This window comes from Cryptotermes secundus, unplaced genomic scaffold (assembly GCF_002891405.2).
Source record: "Cryptotermes secundus unplaced genomic scaffold, Csec_1.0 scaffold699, whole genome shotgun sequence".
Classification (NCBI taxonomy): Eukaryota; Metazoa; Arthropoda; class Insecta; order Blattodea; family Kalotermitidae; genus Cryptotermes; species Cryptotermes secundus.
The window spans coordinates 850,861-872,474 of NW_019738883.1; the positions used below are offsets into that span (position 1 = coordinate 850,861).

Genomic DNA, 21,614 nt, shown 5'->3' on the forward strand with positions numbered 1-21,614 from the left:
ACTGTAACAAGACTGGCTAACTTACAGTACAAGCAGAGTGTATACTCAGCAAAATGCAAAACAAATAATGATAACTTCATGTATAATAATGAAAAGTCTCGCCAGAAGAGCAGAAGAGATTTAACTATACTGAATAACAGTACATTGGTTTCACATCCTGTGGTAGCGAAATAGACCATCAATTCAACCTACTCTGATTCAAAACTGTTGAAAATTAGTCAATGGGAGCCTCATCAACTCACCTCACCCACAATCCAGTCAACTGTCCCACCTTGAAGGTCAATACAGCAATAACTGTCCTGTTGTAGCATCAGCCTTGTGGTGTCATGTGTGTTTATGCATCAGAAAAGATCCAAAATCTGCCTCAGTACAGCCCTACCTTTTCATATTTACCACTTAAAAATAAATCTTGGGTGATAAATGTTATCCGTAGGAACAAACTAACCCCCCCCCCCCTCCATCAATGGAGGCACCATGTACAAATGTTACATTTGATGATAATTCTATTCTTGGGTTGTTACACTACATGATTCTGGGTGTTGTTGCTGATGTTGTGTAGGCAAATGCTTCCTCCATCTTTCTCAGGGATGAGGCCTGTAGGTTCATGAATTGCTGTTTATATACATACAGGTACAGCATTCAGTTGTACTGAGAAGGAAGGGTGGAAGAGGGGATAGAGTGGGAAACAATGCTTTGTCCGGGCCAGTTCCACCATTCCTTGCTATAAGATACAAAGCAACTAACCAACCTACACATTTTGACCAGAAGTTGGAGGCAATCTGGACCTCTGATATGTCAGCAACATCATCCACTATCACACAGCACAGCCCAAGAACAAAATTTGTGTCAATAATTAACCACTTTGAAGGCCTCAAATCAGTAATGTTACTTTTGCTATTTTGCATTAAAATGATATTGATATACCAAAATCGTTCATAACTCAGTTTTGGCATATTCCTTCCAATATATCACAAACCCCCAAGGGTTTGGGAACCATTGCTCTAATGCATTATTAACAATGAAAGACAAGAAGAGGTTTGTACTACTATTAAGTTCACATGCACAGATACCAAAATCTACTGCAATGTCTTACAAATACATCTTTTTACATGCCACAGTAAAACACAGTCCTCCACGACAGCTCTGCTAATCTAAATTTGTAAGATGAACTGTACTATTTAAGTGCAACAGTTAAGAATCGATTAAGCTGGTCATACCACTGTCATGTGGATATTCAAGACAGTCTCCAAACAGCCCGATGCATAATTGCATTGCAACTTTGTACTAAATTATATAATTTGTAGTTTCCTGTCAGTTTTTGAGCTACTTATTTAGCAATAATTTTCATCACTTGTTATGAAGAGTAACATACCACTGAGGTAAATCACAAGAACAAGACTTTCAGATTAACTATTGTTCAACTTCACGAGTTATTTTTCTTCTGACAGCATGGCCAACTGATCACTGTATTCAGTGTAGATCCTCTGAAGACGCAAATTGGAGCCAATCAAAGGCAGAACCTCTCGCAGAAGTGCATGCTTTGAGAAACCCTGTAAAAGAAAATTATACATGAAATTTAGTACAAGAGTGGCTGGATTCATTGCTCAATATTGCATTTCTTTTCTGAGAGAAAATTTCAGTGTAGACCTGAGGAAAAGATGTAATATCTTTTATATACAAAATTTAATGTGTACCTACACATAGGAGTGGACTGATGCACATTTACAGTGTCCTTACAAGTAAAGTTTAACCACAGTCTGAAGTTTATGTAGTTGGAAAGTTCCATCTTCTTGGAGTCCATGGCATAGGGTCTTTTTTAAGAAGCTCATAATTACTCAGATGATTATGAAAATCCCTGTTATTATAGAACCCACAGGTTTACTGTTACCTTCTTTAAAACACACCACTGGATCTCATCCTCAGCTAATTCAATTCATGTCCATGATTTATTCTGACCGTCTTACAGTGCATACATTTATTCACCTTACTCTTCTCTCTTGCACTACATGTTTCAGCACCATCTTCAGGTGCTTTTCGACGTACATCGAAAAGCACCTGAAGATGGTGCTGAAACATGTAGTGCAAGAGAGAAGAGTAAGGTGAATAAATGTATGCACTGTAAGACGGTCAGAATAAATCATGGACATAAATCAGTGCAACAGGACACTAAAATATAACATAATTCAATTCCGTTTATCTCTTTAATACCCACTTTAATGTAATTCCCCATCTACATTAAGATCTCCCAAGTAGTTTCTTCCCATGAAACCATATAAACAAAATTTTGTAAGCACCTGTTTTATACATTCAACAAAATCAAATTAACTGTTCAGTTCTTTGAGATATCATGAAATTTTCTTCATTCTTCTTCTAACAAACCTCTTTTTATAACCATATATATTCTCAGCATCTTCTTCCTCAATTTCTGCATCCCTCACAGTGAAAGACAAAGTGTCTTGCATATACAAAATGAAATATAAAATTACTTTTACATATTTTATTCTTCAGGAATTGGAACAGGCCAAAGAGCTTATCTATGAAAAATACTTAAGACTGTAGAAAGTAAACTGGAACATAAAATATTCTAAACTGAATGGTGGCAGTCATTTTCTGAGGCACTCATAATTTTTCATTTTATTTGGAATTTATAATCAAGAAACAAATAAAGTGATGTTTTTTTACAGAATGTCACCAGAAATTAAAATAAATCATGATTTTCTGTGACTACCACTTCAACTGAGTCAACAATTATCAAGTTCAGCCACATGTGGTTACCAGCTACATTCAAGATCAAGAAGCAGGTTTCTTGTTGAAATTCTTCCCAGCCCTAATATGAATTTTCTTTGTATCTCCTATAAATTCATTGGTGTTTTTACATGGGTGCTGCAAGTCTGTACTACATGCCTGCAACCCCACACTTCCATTTCTTCAAAAAAGAAGTACCATAACAAACTAACAAAAATCATCTTAATTTAGCTGTGGGAGAACTTAGCTTCACAAGTAAGTTGTACATAGATTCTGAAGGGTTGTGAAGGGTGATAACACTTGGGATTATTGGACTCTTTGATTCTGCCCATCCTCTGCTATTTTAAAGAAAAACGATGATTCAAAAATTGGATTTCCATCCTCAGGTGAGTGGGGAGACACCGACTCTGTTGGGTACTTTAGAAAGAGCTAACCTCAGTGATCCCAATCAATATGTATATCATGTCAAAACATATCTGCTTCATTTCATGAGGCAACTGATATGGTGCCAACAGTCACCCTTTATTGAATCCCTGGAACATACTTGCCAGATTATGGCTCAACCAACACCCATTTGCAAAAGCATAGTCAGTTTACCAATGCCACTTGGTGATTTTCCAAAATTAGGCATTCCATTTGTGCAGTCCTGACAGGTGTGATGATAAAGTGTGTTTGCTCTGGCTGTTAAGCATTATGTAACTCTTATAAACTGTCTTTAAACTTCTGCACCCACTAACATACATGACCTTCACATAAGCACATTACTGCCTTCATTCTGTAATAATTATCTGCTGGTTTCTTGCTTTCAGATACCAAAAATAAAATACCACACATTCTAACCTAGTACATGACTCTATGTGAACTGTCATTTTTTGGAACCATATGATACCTATCTGTGCTCACTTGTGCCAGCTAACAGTGAATGCACATGGGTTGTAAAAAGTAAATTCAAAATAAGAAAGAAACAGTTTCTTGCTTGGAAGTATGTTGCAGCAGAACTATTTTTATCTTAATTTCCCTCAAAGTTCTAATGGGTAAGGTAAAAAGTTTTCCCTGCACTCAACAAATTACGCACTACACCATGAAGGCATATGGGGGAGTGGATGTATAGATCCATATTTTCTTGACCTTGGCACTAACCGGAGGTGCGTGGTCAGCTTCACGTCCCAAGTTCTAATGGGCGCTGGGCAGTATCTAAAAGCAGTAACACTTCTAGAAAATCTGATTAAATTAAAGATACAACAGTATGACTATGTAGGATAAATGAATTACAAGATTACCCATAAAGTATCAAAAGCAAACACACCGCATGCACAACCTCTGAGATGACCAAGTAAGACAAGACAAACAAGAAACAAAGTGTGGACACAGATACGAAAAGAACACTTATGTCTAGACACAGAAAAATAAAAAATGCTGTCTAGGATAATCCATCTAGGTGGAAACATCAGTGTAAGACAATAATGATGATTCCAACATGTATACACCCAAATTCAAACACTTTAATATGAGATATATGTATTTCCTCATGAATTATACCATCAAAGAAGTTTCCCATGATTTGCTGTTTTTTGCTCGACTATGAGTTGGCCCCAGGAGGTCATCACAGATTAACCGTAACCGGGTCTCCAAACCTGCAACACATAAACAATTATAAATAGCTCATTTCCACAATTTAAGTATATGCTGTGTTGACTACCAACACTAGAAATGTATTATTCTTTGTTTCTAAGGTTTTTGACCACGGTCTTTTAACCTTTCTGGCTCTGCATGTTCAGGCAAAGGATACAATTTCCAAGAAACAGGCAAGTACATCAAAAGGGTATTTATTCCCAACAGGGTGACAATACTGATGGTAATCAAAAACTTGATGTGGACTTCAAACTGCTGTAGGGGCCTGGTATTCCACAGATTTACAGAGTTTTGACTTTGCATGAGGTTTGGATTGAGGAAAGAGCATGGAAAAATCTGCAATGACATGGGTTTTCCAAAACCCAAAATCTCTGACAAATGATCCAGGAATCCTGCTACAAGACCACTAGGTCATTAACCTACAAATGGAATACATTACAAATCATTTAACAGCATTCATAGTGCCCTGCTCTTGAAAGATAAAAATACCAAAGCATACTTCAAACGTCAACCTTTAATATCCAGAACCCAAACGAATATAACAAGTATTACAAAGTAGTATAAGAAAGGAAAAGACAAATATTTACTGAATTCAGGCTGTTGCTGCAGTATGTGCTCCTATCCATTCTAACAGCCAAATTTTGGTACAGCTATTATAAATATGCAGTACACTCCTGATTAATGGGATGGTGGGAAACCATTAACTGTGTCAGAGATAATCAAGGGGCTTCGTTCAGAAAACTGAGTGGTATGTCCAATGTCAAAAGATAAATTTCATGTTAAATTGCTTTTTAAAAAGGAACAAGTATGAAACAATGGAAGTTTAATTTCATGTTAGAGTATGTACTCAGAAACTTGGGATGGTTTTCTTTGTTTGTTTGTCTTTTCACTGTATAGTAATTGCACAGCTTTTCCAAAACCACATTCACGTTTCTAGCAATATCATTTGAATAAATTATACTTATAAATCTACGTGTCCTTTTATAAATTCCACTTCACACATAAGTTACAAGTTGGTGACACATTATTTTTACTGATTACACAGGATTTCTGATTATCCAGGGAAATTCACTTCCCATCCACCCCAGATAATCAGGAGTCTACTGTAAATAATATCACAGTAGCAGGCAATAAACAACTGAAAATGCTGCTATAATTGCCTGTATAAACATATTTGTATTAAAAAGTGTTGTATGGAGCTTAAAATTCTCTGTGGAATTAATTCTGAGCCCAGCTTGTCAGACTTTCAATGTAGTAAAACTATTATAAATACCTAAACTTCAGAGGTAGAACAAACCAACAGTTAATTCATGGCCTGCAAATTCTTCTTATTTCACAGTCAAGCTCTGGGCTACTTATCTAGCTTTGCAGCTCAACACTAGAACACATCTTATAACATTTGACAAAAGACTTTTATACACTGTTACCACAAAGTAACTCAATGGGATGGTCCTTCATGAAAAATCAGAAGTCACTACACTAGTCAATAAATTACCATCTTCTACAGAACCCTAAAGTTCATTACTGTGTTTAAAAGAGAGCACGACTGTCCCCATCCTGAGCCAAATGAATTCAGTTCACACTCTCATACCTATTTCCTTCAGCTCCATTTTAATACTGTCTTCCCATGCATGTCCAGATCTTCCAAATGACCACCTATCCACAGATTTCTCAACTTATATTTTAAATGAATTTCTCACCTCTCATTCATGCTACAGGCCAAATTCATCTCATCTTCCTTCCTTCAATCACCCTGACAAAATACTGTGAAGAGAACAAATTATGCAGCTCCTCACTAAACAATTTTATCCAATCTGTGATTAGTTCTTTCTAATCCTAAATATTCTTCTGCACCTTATTCTCAAACACAATCAATCTGCAATCTTCCCTTAATGTGAGAGATTAAATTTGTTTTTTCAATTAACATAACAAGAGAAGTAAAACAACTACTCCCGAAGATTACAAGTATGAACTCACCTTCTTGTACAAGAAAACGTGCAAGTGCCAGAAGCCAACTGTGATATTCTTGCTTTGAGTTAAGAGCACGACAGGCAGCAAGCTGCTGCTCCAGGAAAGTGACTGTGCAGAGAGCACTGACTGATGATCCCTGTCCCAGTAAATTCCCACCACTGCAAGCAAAAGAAAATCCCCATCAACTGAAACCCTCTTATTCATGAAAGAAGAGTGGAAAGACAAATTCCACTGCGCAATTTTTCAAATATAGTTCTTTGCAATTCTTTGTACCTCACTGGCCCTCACAATCATTTATTGCTGACACAAATCTACTTTCCAACCCAAATTTTAAACCTTCCTCCATCAGGGTGATCGAAAAGTCATACAAGCAATATCGTAGTTTGCTTTTCATGCAAGAAGTCCAATCCGCAGAACATTTACACAAATATATACATGCAATAACACTGAAACAGTTCAACACATTGTTTACTACATGGCCTTCAGCTGAAACAGTTGAGTCCAAGAAAATCAATAGTATGACTTGCAGGCCTTTTCAATCACTGTGTACTACTCTTACATTTACCTTATTACATGAGACTGCAGGCATGCCAGTGGCAGTCCTCGTGTGTTCTCACTGGTAGGAAGTGTAGTGACAAAGGCACGATGAAGTGAGCAACGTTGTACTGGATCTCTGCTATTTGCCAACACCAGCCTAATAAGTAAATATACATCCAGCACTGTCACACACTCCGAATACAAAAATAATTATTTAAACTAGGCACTTAGCAAATATTTTTCATTCTCCATTCAGCATAAAGATGGTAGTTATCAATTTCCACAGCTGTCAGGATGGAAAGCCAAGCATCTGCACACACTTTAAAAAAAATTTTTTGGGGGGGGATGACAACTGAAAAACAGAGGGATATATATAAAATAAAAATATTAAAAATTTCTGAACAATGATTTCCATCTCAGTCTATCTTCCATACTGAACACAAAATTAACTTCATAGACAAAATTTGCCTTATATGTAAAAAATATTCCTAACAGTTTAAAAATATGTGTGTATGTGTGTAAGCAAATTTTGTGGCTGTAAATCTTATTTTTTCAAGANGATAGCTAAGGCCTATATATGTGTGAATTTTAACATAATATTAGTTTTAACCTGTTAGAATAAATTTATAACATGAATATTAAAATCTGTTGTTATATAATATGGTGTATTTATGCCATGCAAGAGCTGTTGAGCTGCGGAGGTCCGTGGGTGCTGTGATTGTACAACAATAAGGAAAGTGGTGTTTTCTCCATGTCATGCCATGCCGAGCTGAGCTGCACCACGCTCGCTGCTATGCAATGTTGCGATAAGCACTTCTCTACAACAGTGCGGAGGCTATATCATGAGACAGTTAGAGACAGAAGAGATTTTGTTGTTTCAGGGTATTTCAGAGTACTAGGTGGTTCAAATATGACTGGGACTGGTTTAAAAAAAAAAACATAATTGCCAAACACTTACTTGCACATGTCAATCTTCAACGTACTCCCCTCCGGAGTCAACACATTTTTTCCAACTTTCTGGAAGCATCCTGATGCCCCCCCAAAAAAAAAGACTTTTGGTTGGTGGCGTATCCACTCCCGAACAGTCTGGATGACGGCGTCATTGTCCGCAAACCACATACCTTGCAAGTCTGATTTGAGTCTTCCAAACAGGTAGAAATCACTTGTGGCCAAATCGGGACTGTATGGCAGATGTGTCAGAAGGATCTATTTCAATTTCTGGAGGGTTTCCATTGTTGCTTTGGCCGTATGGGGGCATGCATTGTCTTGAAGGAAGGCTACCCGCTTTCCACCTGTCTTCCGCTTGGATCGGATCTTACTCCAAGTTCCTTGATAGTGATGAGCCTATTCTCACGAATAAGCATGTCTGCACGATCAATGTTTGGCTCGGTGATGGATGTTCGCGGCTGATGATCATGCGGTTCATTCTCCACACGCTCTCTGCCCTCTCTGAAGCACTTACACCACTCAAACACATGGGTCCATGAGAGACACTCTTCCCCATATTGTTGTTGGAGTCTGTGGTGAATTTCAGTGGACTGGACGTTTTCTCCAATGAGGAATTTGATCACAATGTGTTGTTCCACACTCCACGGTACCTTCTATTCTCTCATCACTCTAGCAACTTCCAGACAGGACCTAACAGGTTCTAACCCTGACAGGAGGGAGGGTGGAGGTTGTGGCGTCAATCTCTCAAGGTCGCACAGCTGCTGCGCAGTGCGGCTTGTTTACAAAAAAATCAGTCCCGGTCATATTTGAACCACCTTGTATTTCAGAGTATTTCAGAGTGTTTCAGTGTTTAAGCATTGGGGTGTTTAAGTAACAGCGAGAGAATTTTAAGTGACGGCCACGGGAAGTTTATCATGTGATTTGAAGACTGTGTTTATGTGTAATACTTGGAGTGTGTCATCCAGTGAGATTGCTATAGTTTCTGTGTTGAGATCTGTAGTGTGTGTCTCACAGTGAATTATGAAGTGTATGTAAATCAGCAATAGTGCTGTAATTAAGTATGATTAAGAGAGGTTGTGCCGGTCACGGTAGCCGAGCGGTCTAAGGCGTGCACAGTCTTCACTCGCTCAGAAGCCGGGATCATGGGTTCGAATCCCACTCAGGGCATGGATGTTTGTGTGCGTTTTTCTGTGTTTGTGTACAGGTAGAGGCCTTGTGACGCGCTGATCATCCACCCAAGGAGTCCTACCATATGTCTAAGATCTAGAAAAATCGAAGTGAACAGAGAAGTTCATGGAGGTAGGCCTAGGCCCACTGAGGCTGTAGTGCCAAGAAAAAAAAAAAGAGAGAGAGAGAGGTTGTAACCAAACTGCTAATAAATCCAATCATCTGAACTAGAACCCATAATTTCGTCATGTGTGCCAGCCTACACAACAACATACGAATCGCAAAGTTATTTCTCTCTAATATTGTACACCCCCTGAAGATAGTCTCATGTAACTGAAACATGTAATCAATACAAGGAAATAAACTACATAATCTTTGATGGCAATTTGCATCATGTTCTAAAATTGGCAATATATCAAGAAAATGAACTTCATCAAAGCTGATGTGAATTTGTTTTTCAAACTATTATAATTCTGAGGGACCAGGAAGTTTGCATGCAGCTGCATAAACTAAAGCTGTTATATAGAAACTCCTAAAGTTTTATAATGGAAATCAATGTAATTTTCACCCTTGATTCAATGTTGAAAATTCGAGACTCACATATGCCTAAATTATTGTATTTAATGATACATTTCTGTGCATAAGTTCCACTAGTACAAATTCACATTATGTTACATTTGTCACATATAACCTTGCAAGTTTTGCACAATTTGTTTAAACATACCAGTTGCCAAGTTCTGCTGAAAACATGTACGCTTTCCCCGTTGACAGAGAAACAATAGGGTGGCCCTCTTCTGTAAGCGAGCAACTAAGTATAGTGACTGTAGAACCTATAAAACATAAAGGCATTAAACTGTATACACAATCCAGAAGAACATTCATGCATTATTTTGTGGTTTCAGAAGTGTACTATCTTCCATAGTGTGATGCTGTATGGCACTGCAGAAGTTCAGCAATGCTTCTGAGGATCATCAGTGAACACATACAAGACTGCACAGTGTCACATCCCAGAAGATAGCACACTTCATATTCACTGCTTTGACAACCTCAAATCCAATTGTTCAGTTCAGCTCTAAAATTAAATTAATCATGAGTAGAAAAATTATTATAAGAAGATCCTTCAACAACCAACAGTTTCAAGTTATAAATATAAGGGAACTCCCACAGAATTCACTTTTTTTTTTGGTACATTCACTCATTCACTCATGGAGCTGAGCCCTTCCTGAGAAGCCACACAATTGTTTAGCTACTCCAAAACTTCCCAACATTTTATGGAACCTGAAGGTTCATTACAGTGTTCACAAGAGCACTCCACTGGTCCCTATCCTGAGCCAGATCCATCCAGTCCATGCCATCCCATCCTGTCTTCTAAGATCCATTTTAATATTGTCCATCCATCTATGTCCTTGTCTCCCTAGTGGTCCCTTTTGTTCTAGCTTTCCCACCAATATCCCATATGCATTCCTCTTCTCCCCCATTCATGCTACATGCCCTGCCCATCTCATCCTCCTTAACTTGATCATTCTAATTATACTTGGCAAAGCGTGCAAGATATGAAGCTCCTAATTATGCAGTTTTCTCCAACATCTTGTTCTCAAACACCTTCAGTCTATGTTCTTCCCTTAATATCAAGAGACCAAGAAGCAGTGCCTCAAAACACAGCCAAAGGGGAAACAACTTGACATCACAACACAGAATCTTAACAAGCTATAAAATGGGCATCACTGCATGGACCTCTGAGGATGCCAAATAATACCTCAACATTCCATTTTAATGGAAGAGGTACAAGGGCACAAACCACATCGGTTCAAGATCTTAAATATTAGACATTAATAAAATTTTTAATCTAAATAATTGTAAATAATTTTTTTATATAAGAGCTTCTAAATATGTATTACAAACTTTGTAATAGTAGTTCTTAAACATGTTGATTTTATGCCTACTGAGAATGGTTACAGCTGACCGAAACATGTAAAGGCATTAAATATCTACAAATTGAATCACACTGGACAATGTTATCAATTATTCTACAATAATTTACTAGTGTGACAGACCAGAATGAATAAAGTTAAACTTAGTTCAACTAAAATTCAAGGTATACAATAACAATAATAATAAACTTGAATAAACTTGAATACTATGGCATTGTAGGGAAATACAATGCCTTGATCAAATCTTACCTTACAGAGAGATACCAGAGGGTGATAATTCAAAGTAATTCTAGAAATAGTTACTCTGAATGGGAGATAGTCAAACACGGGGTGCTGCAGGGATCTATCTTGGGCCCTCTATTTTTTCTTTTATTTATTAATGATCTGCCTTTGACGGGTTCTAAAAATAATACATTAGTGCTGTATGCTGATGACACCAGTATGATTGTAACTGGTTCTAATTCTGTACACTTTTTGACGGAGATAAATACCGCTCTTGATGACTTAAATAAGTGGTTTAGGAGTAATTTGATGTATTTAAATTTTGACAAAACACATCTTTTACAATTTCGGACTAAAAATAGTCAGAAGCTTGATTTAAACATTACTTTTGCAGATAAGCATATCACTGATCTTACTAATATCAAGTTTCTAGGATTGATTATTGATGAAAAGTTGTCATGGAAGGGGCACATTGAACATGTTTTAAAAAAGTTAAGTTCCGCTTGTTATGCTATCAGGATTGTCACGCCCCTTATGACGGAGAATACTCTAAGAATGATATATTTTGCAAATGTACATTCATTATTATCTTATGGTATTTTATTATGGGGTAATTCACCACATAGTCTTAGTGTTTTTAAGATGCAAAAACGAATACTCCATATTATGACTAAGACTAGATGTAGAGACTCTTGTAGACAACTTTTTAAAGATTGGGAAATTTTACCATTTTATTCTCAATATATATTTTCTTTGTAAGATTTGAGGCTTTCATGGCGGTGACTATGAAGAAAGCAGTCTTCTGGGATTTCACATATACACAGCGCCAAATCCCAGAAGACTGCTTTCTTTATATTTTCTTTGATGATATTCGTTGTGAGAAATAAGCATCTTTATAAAACTAATCAAGAAATTCATGGTCTAAATACTAGGCACAATACTGACCTTCATTTTCCATCTGCTAGATTAACAATATATAATGAAGGGACATATGCTATTGGAATGAGGATATTTAACCATCTTCCTATAAATATAAAATCATTATCATATAAAATTGAATTGTTTAAACCAGCATTAAAGAGATATCTTTGCTCATGGTCATTTTATTCATTAGAGGAGTTTTTTAATCAAAATAATTTGCAAATACTGATTTGATGTAAATGGGATTAACTGTATGTTATATTTTTTAATTTTAATTATGTTTATTACTTAGTATTATGTGATATTGTTTTATGATTAATGTTTAATGATTGTGATGAATGAACTTGGAGTAGTAAGAAGTAAAAGGTTGTATTTCTAACAGTGTATGAATCTATGTTGTTATGATATGGCTTGATTTAATGTTACACCATGTATCTTTTTATGTTTTGTATGAGATTGTATCAGTTTGACGAGCTCTATATCCTATGGGTGCTAAAGCCCCTGTACAGGATTTGTGGAGTTATTTAATAACAATAAACAATACAAAATTAAATAAGACTCAAACCAGTACTTCAAATATGCATTTACAACAAAACTATGTCCTGGATCATCTTGGTCAGTTCACACTGAAAAACCAATAAAAATACATAAAGTAAACACATGGAGCTGTCTACCTACCCCAGAAATGATCAAAGCTCATGAAATACTGCAAGTCATCCCATATCACAATGTTACTCCGTTACAAGGTCATACAGCAATACTAACTGGGACATTAGCATGCCAAAGCAAATAGCAATATAATACCAAACAAACTCTTGTTACAACATTCCCAAATGAAAAAACTTACATACTATTGCAACAAGAAGGCCCCTTACCCACAACACCAGAGCAAAGAGTCCAAACACAATTCCAGATCTAAACAGAATTTAGCAACCTACTTCGCCAAACTGCTGGAAAGCAAATCTCTTCTCTAATGACACCAACCAAGGTCTTCTTTCAAAACAAAGGAGGAAGGGGAAATCATATGGTACACAAAATGATGGGATAATGGTAAACGAGTCACAGCACAGATACCTCAGGACAGGTGGGATGGAAGGGAGTAGAGTAAGCTGGAAGGGGCAACCCCTGAGCCATCTAAGTAGAAAACATGGCTCACAAACTCACATGCAAATTCATTATATAAAAAAATAGACAAAAATATCTATTGCCAATCCTGAAAACAGTTATTGCTGGCAAAGCAAAATCAATAGGCAATACACACCATTTCATGCTGTTTTCTCAGAATGAAAGAATTTAGAAAGAGTACTGTTTTGCACCCAGCTATTTAAGAAGCAAAGCTACCAAGTGTGGGTAGCAAGATTTTGTTTACACAAGCCACTGACTGAAAGAACCTTCTTACAAAGTGCACTTTTCATCATCAGAATCTTTACATAGATGTATTTGATCACCGACAGGTTTGTTCAAAGCAACCCATGAGTTTTCCTCAACAAACTAGAGTCATCACCTGTTATTTTCATTGTTTATTGGTTCTGTGCAGTTTAGTCACAGCAATAAGCTTTAAATGTCAACACAAATGTATGACCACAATAATAAATGCATAATAATAAGATAAGTAGCTGCTGCTCATCAGGAGCTTGAACAGCTCTGGTCTCACTTTAGCACTTGCGCAGTGCAGCCTGTTAGGCAAACATGCATAAACTGGCTTTTACAATAAGGAAAAATTAAAATGTATGAAACATGAGTTTTAAGAACATAAGATATAAGTTCTGCGCCTTCTTGGGAATTTGATTGTTATTACTGACAAGAAAAAATCTCAGTTTCTTATTTTATAATTCAAATTTGGTTTAAAAATTCTAATTGTTTTAAACTCCAGTTCATTGCTAAAATCCTACAAGTAAACATCATTAGCTTTGATTATTATACATATTTCATATTTTCAGGACTATAAGACACCTTCAAAATTGAGAACAAACTTTAAGAAAGAACCTACCATACCTTTGGACTGCGAGACACATATAAAATTTGGGCAGCATTTCCATGGAAGAAAATATCTTATACTCCATAAAATATGGTATTTATATCTTAACCTATCACAGTTTACCTGGTTCAGCTTGCATGACTGGCAGCAAACTCTCATTACGGACCAGTGCCTTGGTTTTCAAGATGTCCCAAACAGAAACATTACCACGACATGTGACAGCCATTACTTGCTGTGATGCATTAAGGGCCAGTCTTGAAGCTGGTGATGACAAAACCAGTGGAGGAAGAGGTCGCTGACCTAAACATGTGTAAAATATAAATTTCATAAGAGAAGAAAGACATGCACAACAAAATGATATGACAAAATTATGAGAGATTTCCATATAAAACTTCAAGTTTGTATGTCTAATATTTTACTTGGAAATTCTGATGTGAAAGTTCTGATGACATAAATGAGCCACATGCACTGAAGTTGTCTTTAACAGTAATATTTTCTGATATTTATTACCTCTGCTTCAAATATTATAAAACAATGTATGAGATACATCTGATAAAATAAATTCACATTTATGATCTCACATATGCTATTGCATTATTGCAATGCTGTGACTGCTGTAACATCATCTAAATATGATATGTCCTGAAAGGTGTCCTCTTTAACTGCTATTAAGTTTTCTATCACACAGTCATTGTTAAATGAATGGGAAAACAAGAGTAGTACACACTGTACACTTAATAGGCGCAGGCAACAAAATAAATTATATATCACACGCTAACATCCATCCAACACTTAGCGCAATAAGCTCAAATATTTTTAGCTCTTGTATAAAATTACATTTTAATTAAATGTATGAGGCTATTCAGAAAGTAACCTCTGATGAACTGTTAACAAAACAAGCAATGAAAAAAAATGTTGTTATATACAAAAAATACATACGAGTACATACTGTTGATTACTGAATATATAAGTTAGGAAGTGTATGTACAACATGACAATTTTTGTTTAATTACCTCAAAACAGATAAGGTTTATCAGAAAAGTGTACTGTGCATCCAATTTGTTTATTCTCCTCCACAACTTTGGTTCAAATATTTCTTTTTTTAAACCCAATAAACATTTCAGGAGTTACGTCTGATGTATGTGCAGAAATGCAAATAGGTTTCTTAAGTATGTTATTTTTGTCTGACCTTTAACCAAACTGGAATTTTATGACAAATTTTAGTGAGACTCCCCTGCACCAAAATTCATGAAACCTATTCAGCAGTGTTAGAATTGTTCTGTGCATACAGACAGAGACAAACAAAAAGATGGAAAGAATGATTTTAATACACCCTCTGAAGGGTTCTGATTAAGCTTAAAATACGTAATTTCAATTCTCATTATCAAGTACAGAACTTTTTTCTATTTACATTCAATATTTTCAACTGCAATGAATTTTCAATCTAGACCTGTAATAAAATACATCCACTGAATGAAATATAGCAGAAGACCTACAGTCCTTTAGATGTAACTGCCATTATAATTCAATTTATAGTGTAAGAGCACTAACCAGATGAAAGAATTCTTGCAGAATTAAGGAATGTAGGAGTATGGATACATTTCTCAACTTATTTCATGCATGCAAGAGTTTTGGCCAATACTCAATCCAGTGCTGAAATTACTGATCAGTACTAAGTACTGACCACATGCAATTTACATCCATCTTGTTACTGTTTCCACTCCTTGATAGATAACTTCTATTGTACAGACAGATTCACAACATTTCCATCACTCTGCACATTTACGTAGGTCATACCGAAAGTCATGAGCAACTTTTTTTGCATGCAACCTGGGAATAGCAGACAAAAGAGAGTATGGTGGTAGGTGGAACCAGCTGTTGTGTTAACCTTGAGTGTCTTGTGACGTCAATAGCTTGCATCATGTGACCAGTATCACTCCTAACAAAATGGCCGACAACCATATGTCGTTTCGCCAGCATGCTGTCATCAAATTTCTTGTGGAAGAGGAAATCGCTGCTGCAGAAATTCACCAGAGACTTCAGCGTGCTTATGGAAGTGTGTGCATGGGTGTGAGCAGTGTTCAAAGATGGGTGAAACATTTTAAAGATGGGAACACCAACATCGAAGATGAGCCTCGGAGCGGTCGTCCTCGAACAGCCTCAACTGAACGAAACAAGGAAAGAGTGGATGTGATCATTCAAGATGACAGACGTGTGACTGAGGACACATAGTCCAAATACTTGGAATAGGGCACAGTGCAGTACAGGAGATGATTGAAAGCTTGGGCTATAGGAAAGTTTGTGCTCGTTAGGTCCCGCAGTTATTGATCAAAGACCACAAAGATCAGCGAAAAGCCATCACCTCAGAACTGCTGTAGAGATATCGACACAAAGGTGATGATTTTTTGCTCTATATTGTGACAGGTGACGAAAGCTGGTTTCACCATTTTGAGCCTGAAACAAAACGGCAGAGTATGGAATGGCACCATTTGCATTCTCCATCAAAAAAGAAGGCAAAGACAGTGTCATCAGCTGCAAAGGTGATGGGCACAGTCTCTGGGATGCAGAGAGATTTATTCTGGCCGAATTCCTGTAACCTGAGCAAACCATCAAGCTGCTCGTTATATCCAGACGCTGCACAAGCTCCGTTGTGCATTGCATGATAAACGTCTGGGACAAAACATCATCCTGCATGACAATGCTCGCCCCCATGCCGCTCACCTCACATTGGAAGCAATTGCAAAGATGGGGTGGGAAGTTCTTCCAAACCCCTCCTATATCCCTGATCTGGCATCCTTCGACTACCATCTTTTTGGATTTGTGAAGGATCAGCTGCGTGAATAACGTTTTAAGACAAGGGAGACAATTCAGAAAGCAGCATGTCAGTGTCTTCGGATGGCTGGGACGGAATTTTACAGAAAGGGAATTTTCAAACTTCCAGAACGCTGGGATAAATGTGTACAAAGAAGTAGCAATTATGTGGAAAAATAAAGAAAGGTCTGTAGAGTGAGGTGGTGCATTTGGTTTGTCAATAATAAAGCATGTTACTTTACAAAATATTGTTGCTCATGACTTTCAGTATGGCCCTCATAACTTGCACCTTCTGCTTCATTAAATTGGCAGGTAAGCCAGTAAGTATGCCTTTGATCAGTGTAAAACATATAGAAAAGCCTGAGATATACTTTCTCTGCACATCAATGCAAAAATCACTGAGGAATAAAATGTTCAACTAGAATCACTTTCTAATTCTTCATGTGTATCATCTTCAACTACCAGTTAAACAAGACACAGCTTAAAAAATTCTGTGTAGTTAATAAGGCCTGTGAGAATTCCATGCTGCTGTAACAATTTCGAAGTGTCAGATGGTAAAAGAAAAGAAGTCATTCTGCAGGCCTATATTTTGTCCATTTATTATTCGACTTCTCTATTAGATAGGTGGAAAAATGCAACATTTTCAACGGTATAATGAGCTGTGCTCTTAATCTTCATACTGGCTTCCAGAACTTTCTTTTTGACCCATAACACAGATGCACAATACATGACTCCCAATTATGAAAGGATTACTTCAGTTATTAATAGCTACACTTCTGCATGAAAATGAGATTTTACCACTTTATGACCATGAAGTAAAAAATATATATAGTTTCAGTAGCTTGTATGTATTATAAACATTTCAAGTCACATATGGAAAGCACATAGATGATAGCTTTCCATTTAAATTGACATATACTAAGCTAAAAAATTCTTTATTATACTGACTTTCAGCTTATATTATTTGTATGTGCATATGTGTATGGTGACTTAAAAATGCCACTTTCACATGAGAAAAATCAATCTGCAAAAAACATCTAAACATGACAATAAGAACAGTATACAAATATCACACCTGTGTCAGTCTGAAGTAGGTGCAATGTGGCATCTTCACAGGCTATAGCAACAAGCTGACTATTTGCCACAGAACCACATACTGGATAGCCCAGTACAGCTTCCCACCCAGGCATATCCCCTGCACTGTGGCCATCAGAAAACATTCGGACCTTTGTAAGTGAGCCAAATGAACTCCCATATGCCCCATTCTCTACTTCCAAGCATCTATTTCTGTGTAATCCAATTCCACCACTGATGCGAACAACAAATCCTTTACCATCTTGGAGTTTCAAGGGAGGCAGCTTAAGCCCCTGTCCTGAGTCAACATCTCCTACACCTGGCAAGAGCACAGATAACAAATGAAAACATAACCATGACACTATATGTATGACAGAATTAATGCTTTGAGTTCATAAAAAGAACTGTACAGTAAATTTAAGAAACCAGTAATAGTAAAACTCCATACACAAGAGTTCTATACATCCAAATATTTGGACTTTTTACATAATGGATGCAGCCTACAAAAAAGTAGTACTTGTTACCATATTTGAACTCAGAGAAATAAAATTTAATTTTAATGAATGAACTGCTGAAGTGTGCTAGTGTTGCTACAATAAAATTTCACTGAACTTATTTCAAAGAATTAACTGATTTCCTGGTTATCATAGTGTTGCAACACAGATGCAGTTAAACAATTTACAGAGCTCTGTAAAAGTTGATAATTAAAACCTATACGAATTATGTGTATGGGCTTGAGCCCCAGGTGAATTACCTGGGAAATAGAGAAATTTGTAACGTGGAATATCATTACTTACATACTTCACCTAGTATCATCAGGGAGACACAAAAAGTAAATTTTCAATATTTCTGTTGGAACAACCTATCAGAGACTTAGTAGGTAAAGTATGAAAGATAACACTGATTGACAGACCTTCAAGTTATTGAATGATGTCATATGTAAAGTTCATAAACGTTTAACAATATTTACCTGTGAGTGTGTGTTCATGTGGGCACAAGTATGCACGTATGAGTATGCATAAGATCTCAGGTCCTCACAGAGGTGAATATTAAGATTATGGTCTTCTGAGATGTTACACTATACAGTCTGGTAGACACGTACTGACAGTTTGGAGGAACATGCTAACTCCATATTCAGAGAAGCTACCCTGAAGACTGTGCCAGTTTTTTCCTCCAAAATGGTGGCACCTATCAGGCTTTGTATATAGTGATAATGAACATTGAATAATGAGGGATTTGGAAGTGGCCACATACACTTTATAGATTACTATGTTAGCGTCCACTTGGAAACACAGAAAAACCACACTAAGCCAGAGAAAAGCCATTTCCCTGGCCATGACAGAAGTCAGGTACCTTAAAATGTTACAGAAACAGGATGAAGTAATGTAAAATTGGTTGATCTGGTTCGGGTATGGGTCCACTGGTAACTTTTTGCCTTTTATCTATGGGTTCAATGATATAAGAGAATCAGTTAATGTGGTACCTCTACAACCATATAATATTACTGTACAATGGACATAAAATAAAAATCTGCCCAACACCAAGTACATGGAATTGTGAAAATTTACAAAGTTCATAAAAATGCTCGTTGTAAAGGATACTCGCAATATTAAAAAACGGTTCAAATACATAACTACAAGTCTGTCCCATAATGCCCAATTACGTATACTACAACACAGCACTAAGTATAAATAATGGGAGTACATCAATATTTCTTCTTCTTTGAAGCGATTATTATGAGCATATGATAAGAGTGCAGAATAATTCATCATCTACATTGTCTTTGGCATTATTTGAACCAGGAGTTAAAGATTTTCTTAAACTTACATAACCTCTTCTTTTCACTGCTGATTGCTAATTACGAGCCACCCTTTATGAGATGACGCCCCACCCACTATTTTCGGCATGCCCACAAGTACAGATCACTTCTATTCTGCTCTCATAATCTGCTGCATACTCGCAGGTCCACCCTCATTCTTCCCATAATTCAATCCACATGCATACATGCAAGGAAAATACAGCGAAATTTACTGAACTTGGGTAACAGAATATAAATTAGTTCCGATCACACTCATACTTATGTACATACACTGCGTCATGGGTTGTTCAAACACCACAATCAGAATACACGTAAATTTTTAAGTTCATTTGCAAAAATTGTGAAAACCACTTATTAGCTTTGTCATGTCTGTCTGTCTGTCTGTCTGTCTGTCCACATGAAGTGATTCAGCTCTTAAGAAATGGAATTTTCATGACAGTTTATACTGAGGAATTTTACTAAAATCTGACAGAATTCAGTCTTGATTAACTGAACAAAAATAATGGAAGACACAGCAGACTGAGAGCAATTAGTGTGCGCTGTAGTTATTTGTAGAGTGCTTAGATTAGTGAAAGTGCTATAATTATTTATAGTTACAAGTCATAAGCATTCAACAAATCCAGTTATCAATCCAAACCCTACATCTAGTCACTAACACGTGATGTGAATTACTGGACTGACTGAATTGTGCATCATTCAGCTGGAACCATCATGATGGATAATCACGGTGTACTTGAAATTTCTGTTGACCATAGTGGTGAGGATGGAAGCCAAGCTCAACACCAACCGAGAAGAGAAAGAAACCACGAGAAGATGGAGACTGCCATGAAAGCTGTTCAAGAAAGAATGGAGGCTGTGATAACAAGCGTCCACAAAGAAGTAAAAGCCACAGTGACGGCTGGCCAAGAAAGGATGGAGGCTGTGATAACAAGCGGCCACAAAGAAGTAAAAACCACAGTGACAGCTGGCCAAGAAAGGATGGAGGCTGTGATAACAAGCGGCCACAAAGAAGTAAAAGCCACAGTGACAGCTGGCCAAGAAAGGATGGAGGCTGTGATAACAAGCGGCCACAAAGAAGTAAAAGCCACAGTGACCGCTGGCCAAGAAAGGATGGAGTCTGTGATAACAAGCGGCCACAAAGAAGTAAGAGCCACAGTGACGGCTGGCCAAGAAAGGATGGAGGCTGTTTAAACTCCAATCAGTCCAGATTGGAAAAGACCATAAAAATTTGCATGGACATCCTGGTTGACCAACGAGCCCAGGGCCTCCATGATGGACTCAACAAAAAGATTGAAGAAACACAGCTGAGCTTACAGGCAGTAATGACATCCCTCTACAAATGAACCAAAGAAGGGCTTCCATAAAGAATTCAACCTCAGGATTCCAGAAACACAGTCTGAAATACTAGGTGGTTCAAATATGACCGGGACTGATTTTTTTGTAAACAAGCCGCACTAAGCAGCAGCTGTGCGACCTTGAGAGAGTGAAGCCACAACCTCCACCCTCCCTCCTGTTAGGGTTAGAATCTGTTCAGTTCTGTCTGGAAGTTGCTAGAGTGATGAGTGAACAGAAGGTACCGCGGAGCATGGAACAACGCATTGTGATCAAATTCGTTGGAGAAAACATCCCGTCTGCTGAAATTCACCACAGACTCCAACAACAATATGGGGAAGAGTGTCTCTCACGGACCCGTGTGTTTGAGTAGTGTAAGTGCTTCAGAGAGGGCAGCGAGCACATAGAGAATGAACCGCATGATCGTAGGCTGCGAACATCCGTCACCAAGCCAAACATTGATTGTGCAGACGCACTTATTCGTGAGAATAGGCGCATCACTATCAAGGAACTTGGAGCAATGCTG

The 21,614-nt window shown here is 37.2% G+C and overlaps 1 protein-coding gene across 4 annotated transcripts in view; it reads right to left on the reverse strand.

The window, feature by feature from the left end:
* Positions 1 to 888: 888 nt before the first annotated feature.
* The window catches only part of LOC111871246 (protein HIRA), a 47,094-nt gene continuing 26,368 nt past the window's right edge, over positions 889 to 21,614 (reverse strand). For all 4 annotated transcript variants that reach the window (XM_023864213.2, XM_023864215.2, XM_023864212.2 and 1 more), the window contains 7 exons: positions 17,939 to 18,256; positions 14,176 to 14,352; positions 9,725 to 9,830; positions 6,914 to 7,042; positions 6,355 to 6,506; positions 4,285 to 4,379; positions 889 to 1,550 (listed from right to left, as the gene is read on the reverse strand). In XM_023864213.2, the coding sequence (XP_023719981.1) occupies positions 1,431 to 1,550; positions 4,285 to 4,379; positions 6,355 to 6,506; positions 6,914 to 7,042; positions 9,725 to 9,830; positions 14,176 to 14,352; positions 17,939 to 18,256 (1,097 nt within the window). In that variant the 3' untranslated portion in view covers positions 889 to 1,430. The remainder of the gene's footprint in view (positions 1,551 to 4,284; positions 4,380 to 6,354; positions 6,507 to 6,913; positions 7,043 to 9,724; positions 9,831 to 14,175; positions 14,353 to 17,938; positions 18,257 to 21,614) is intronic.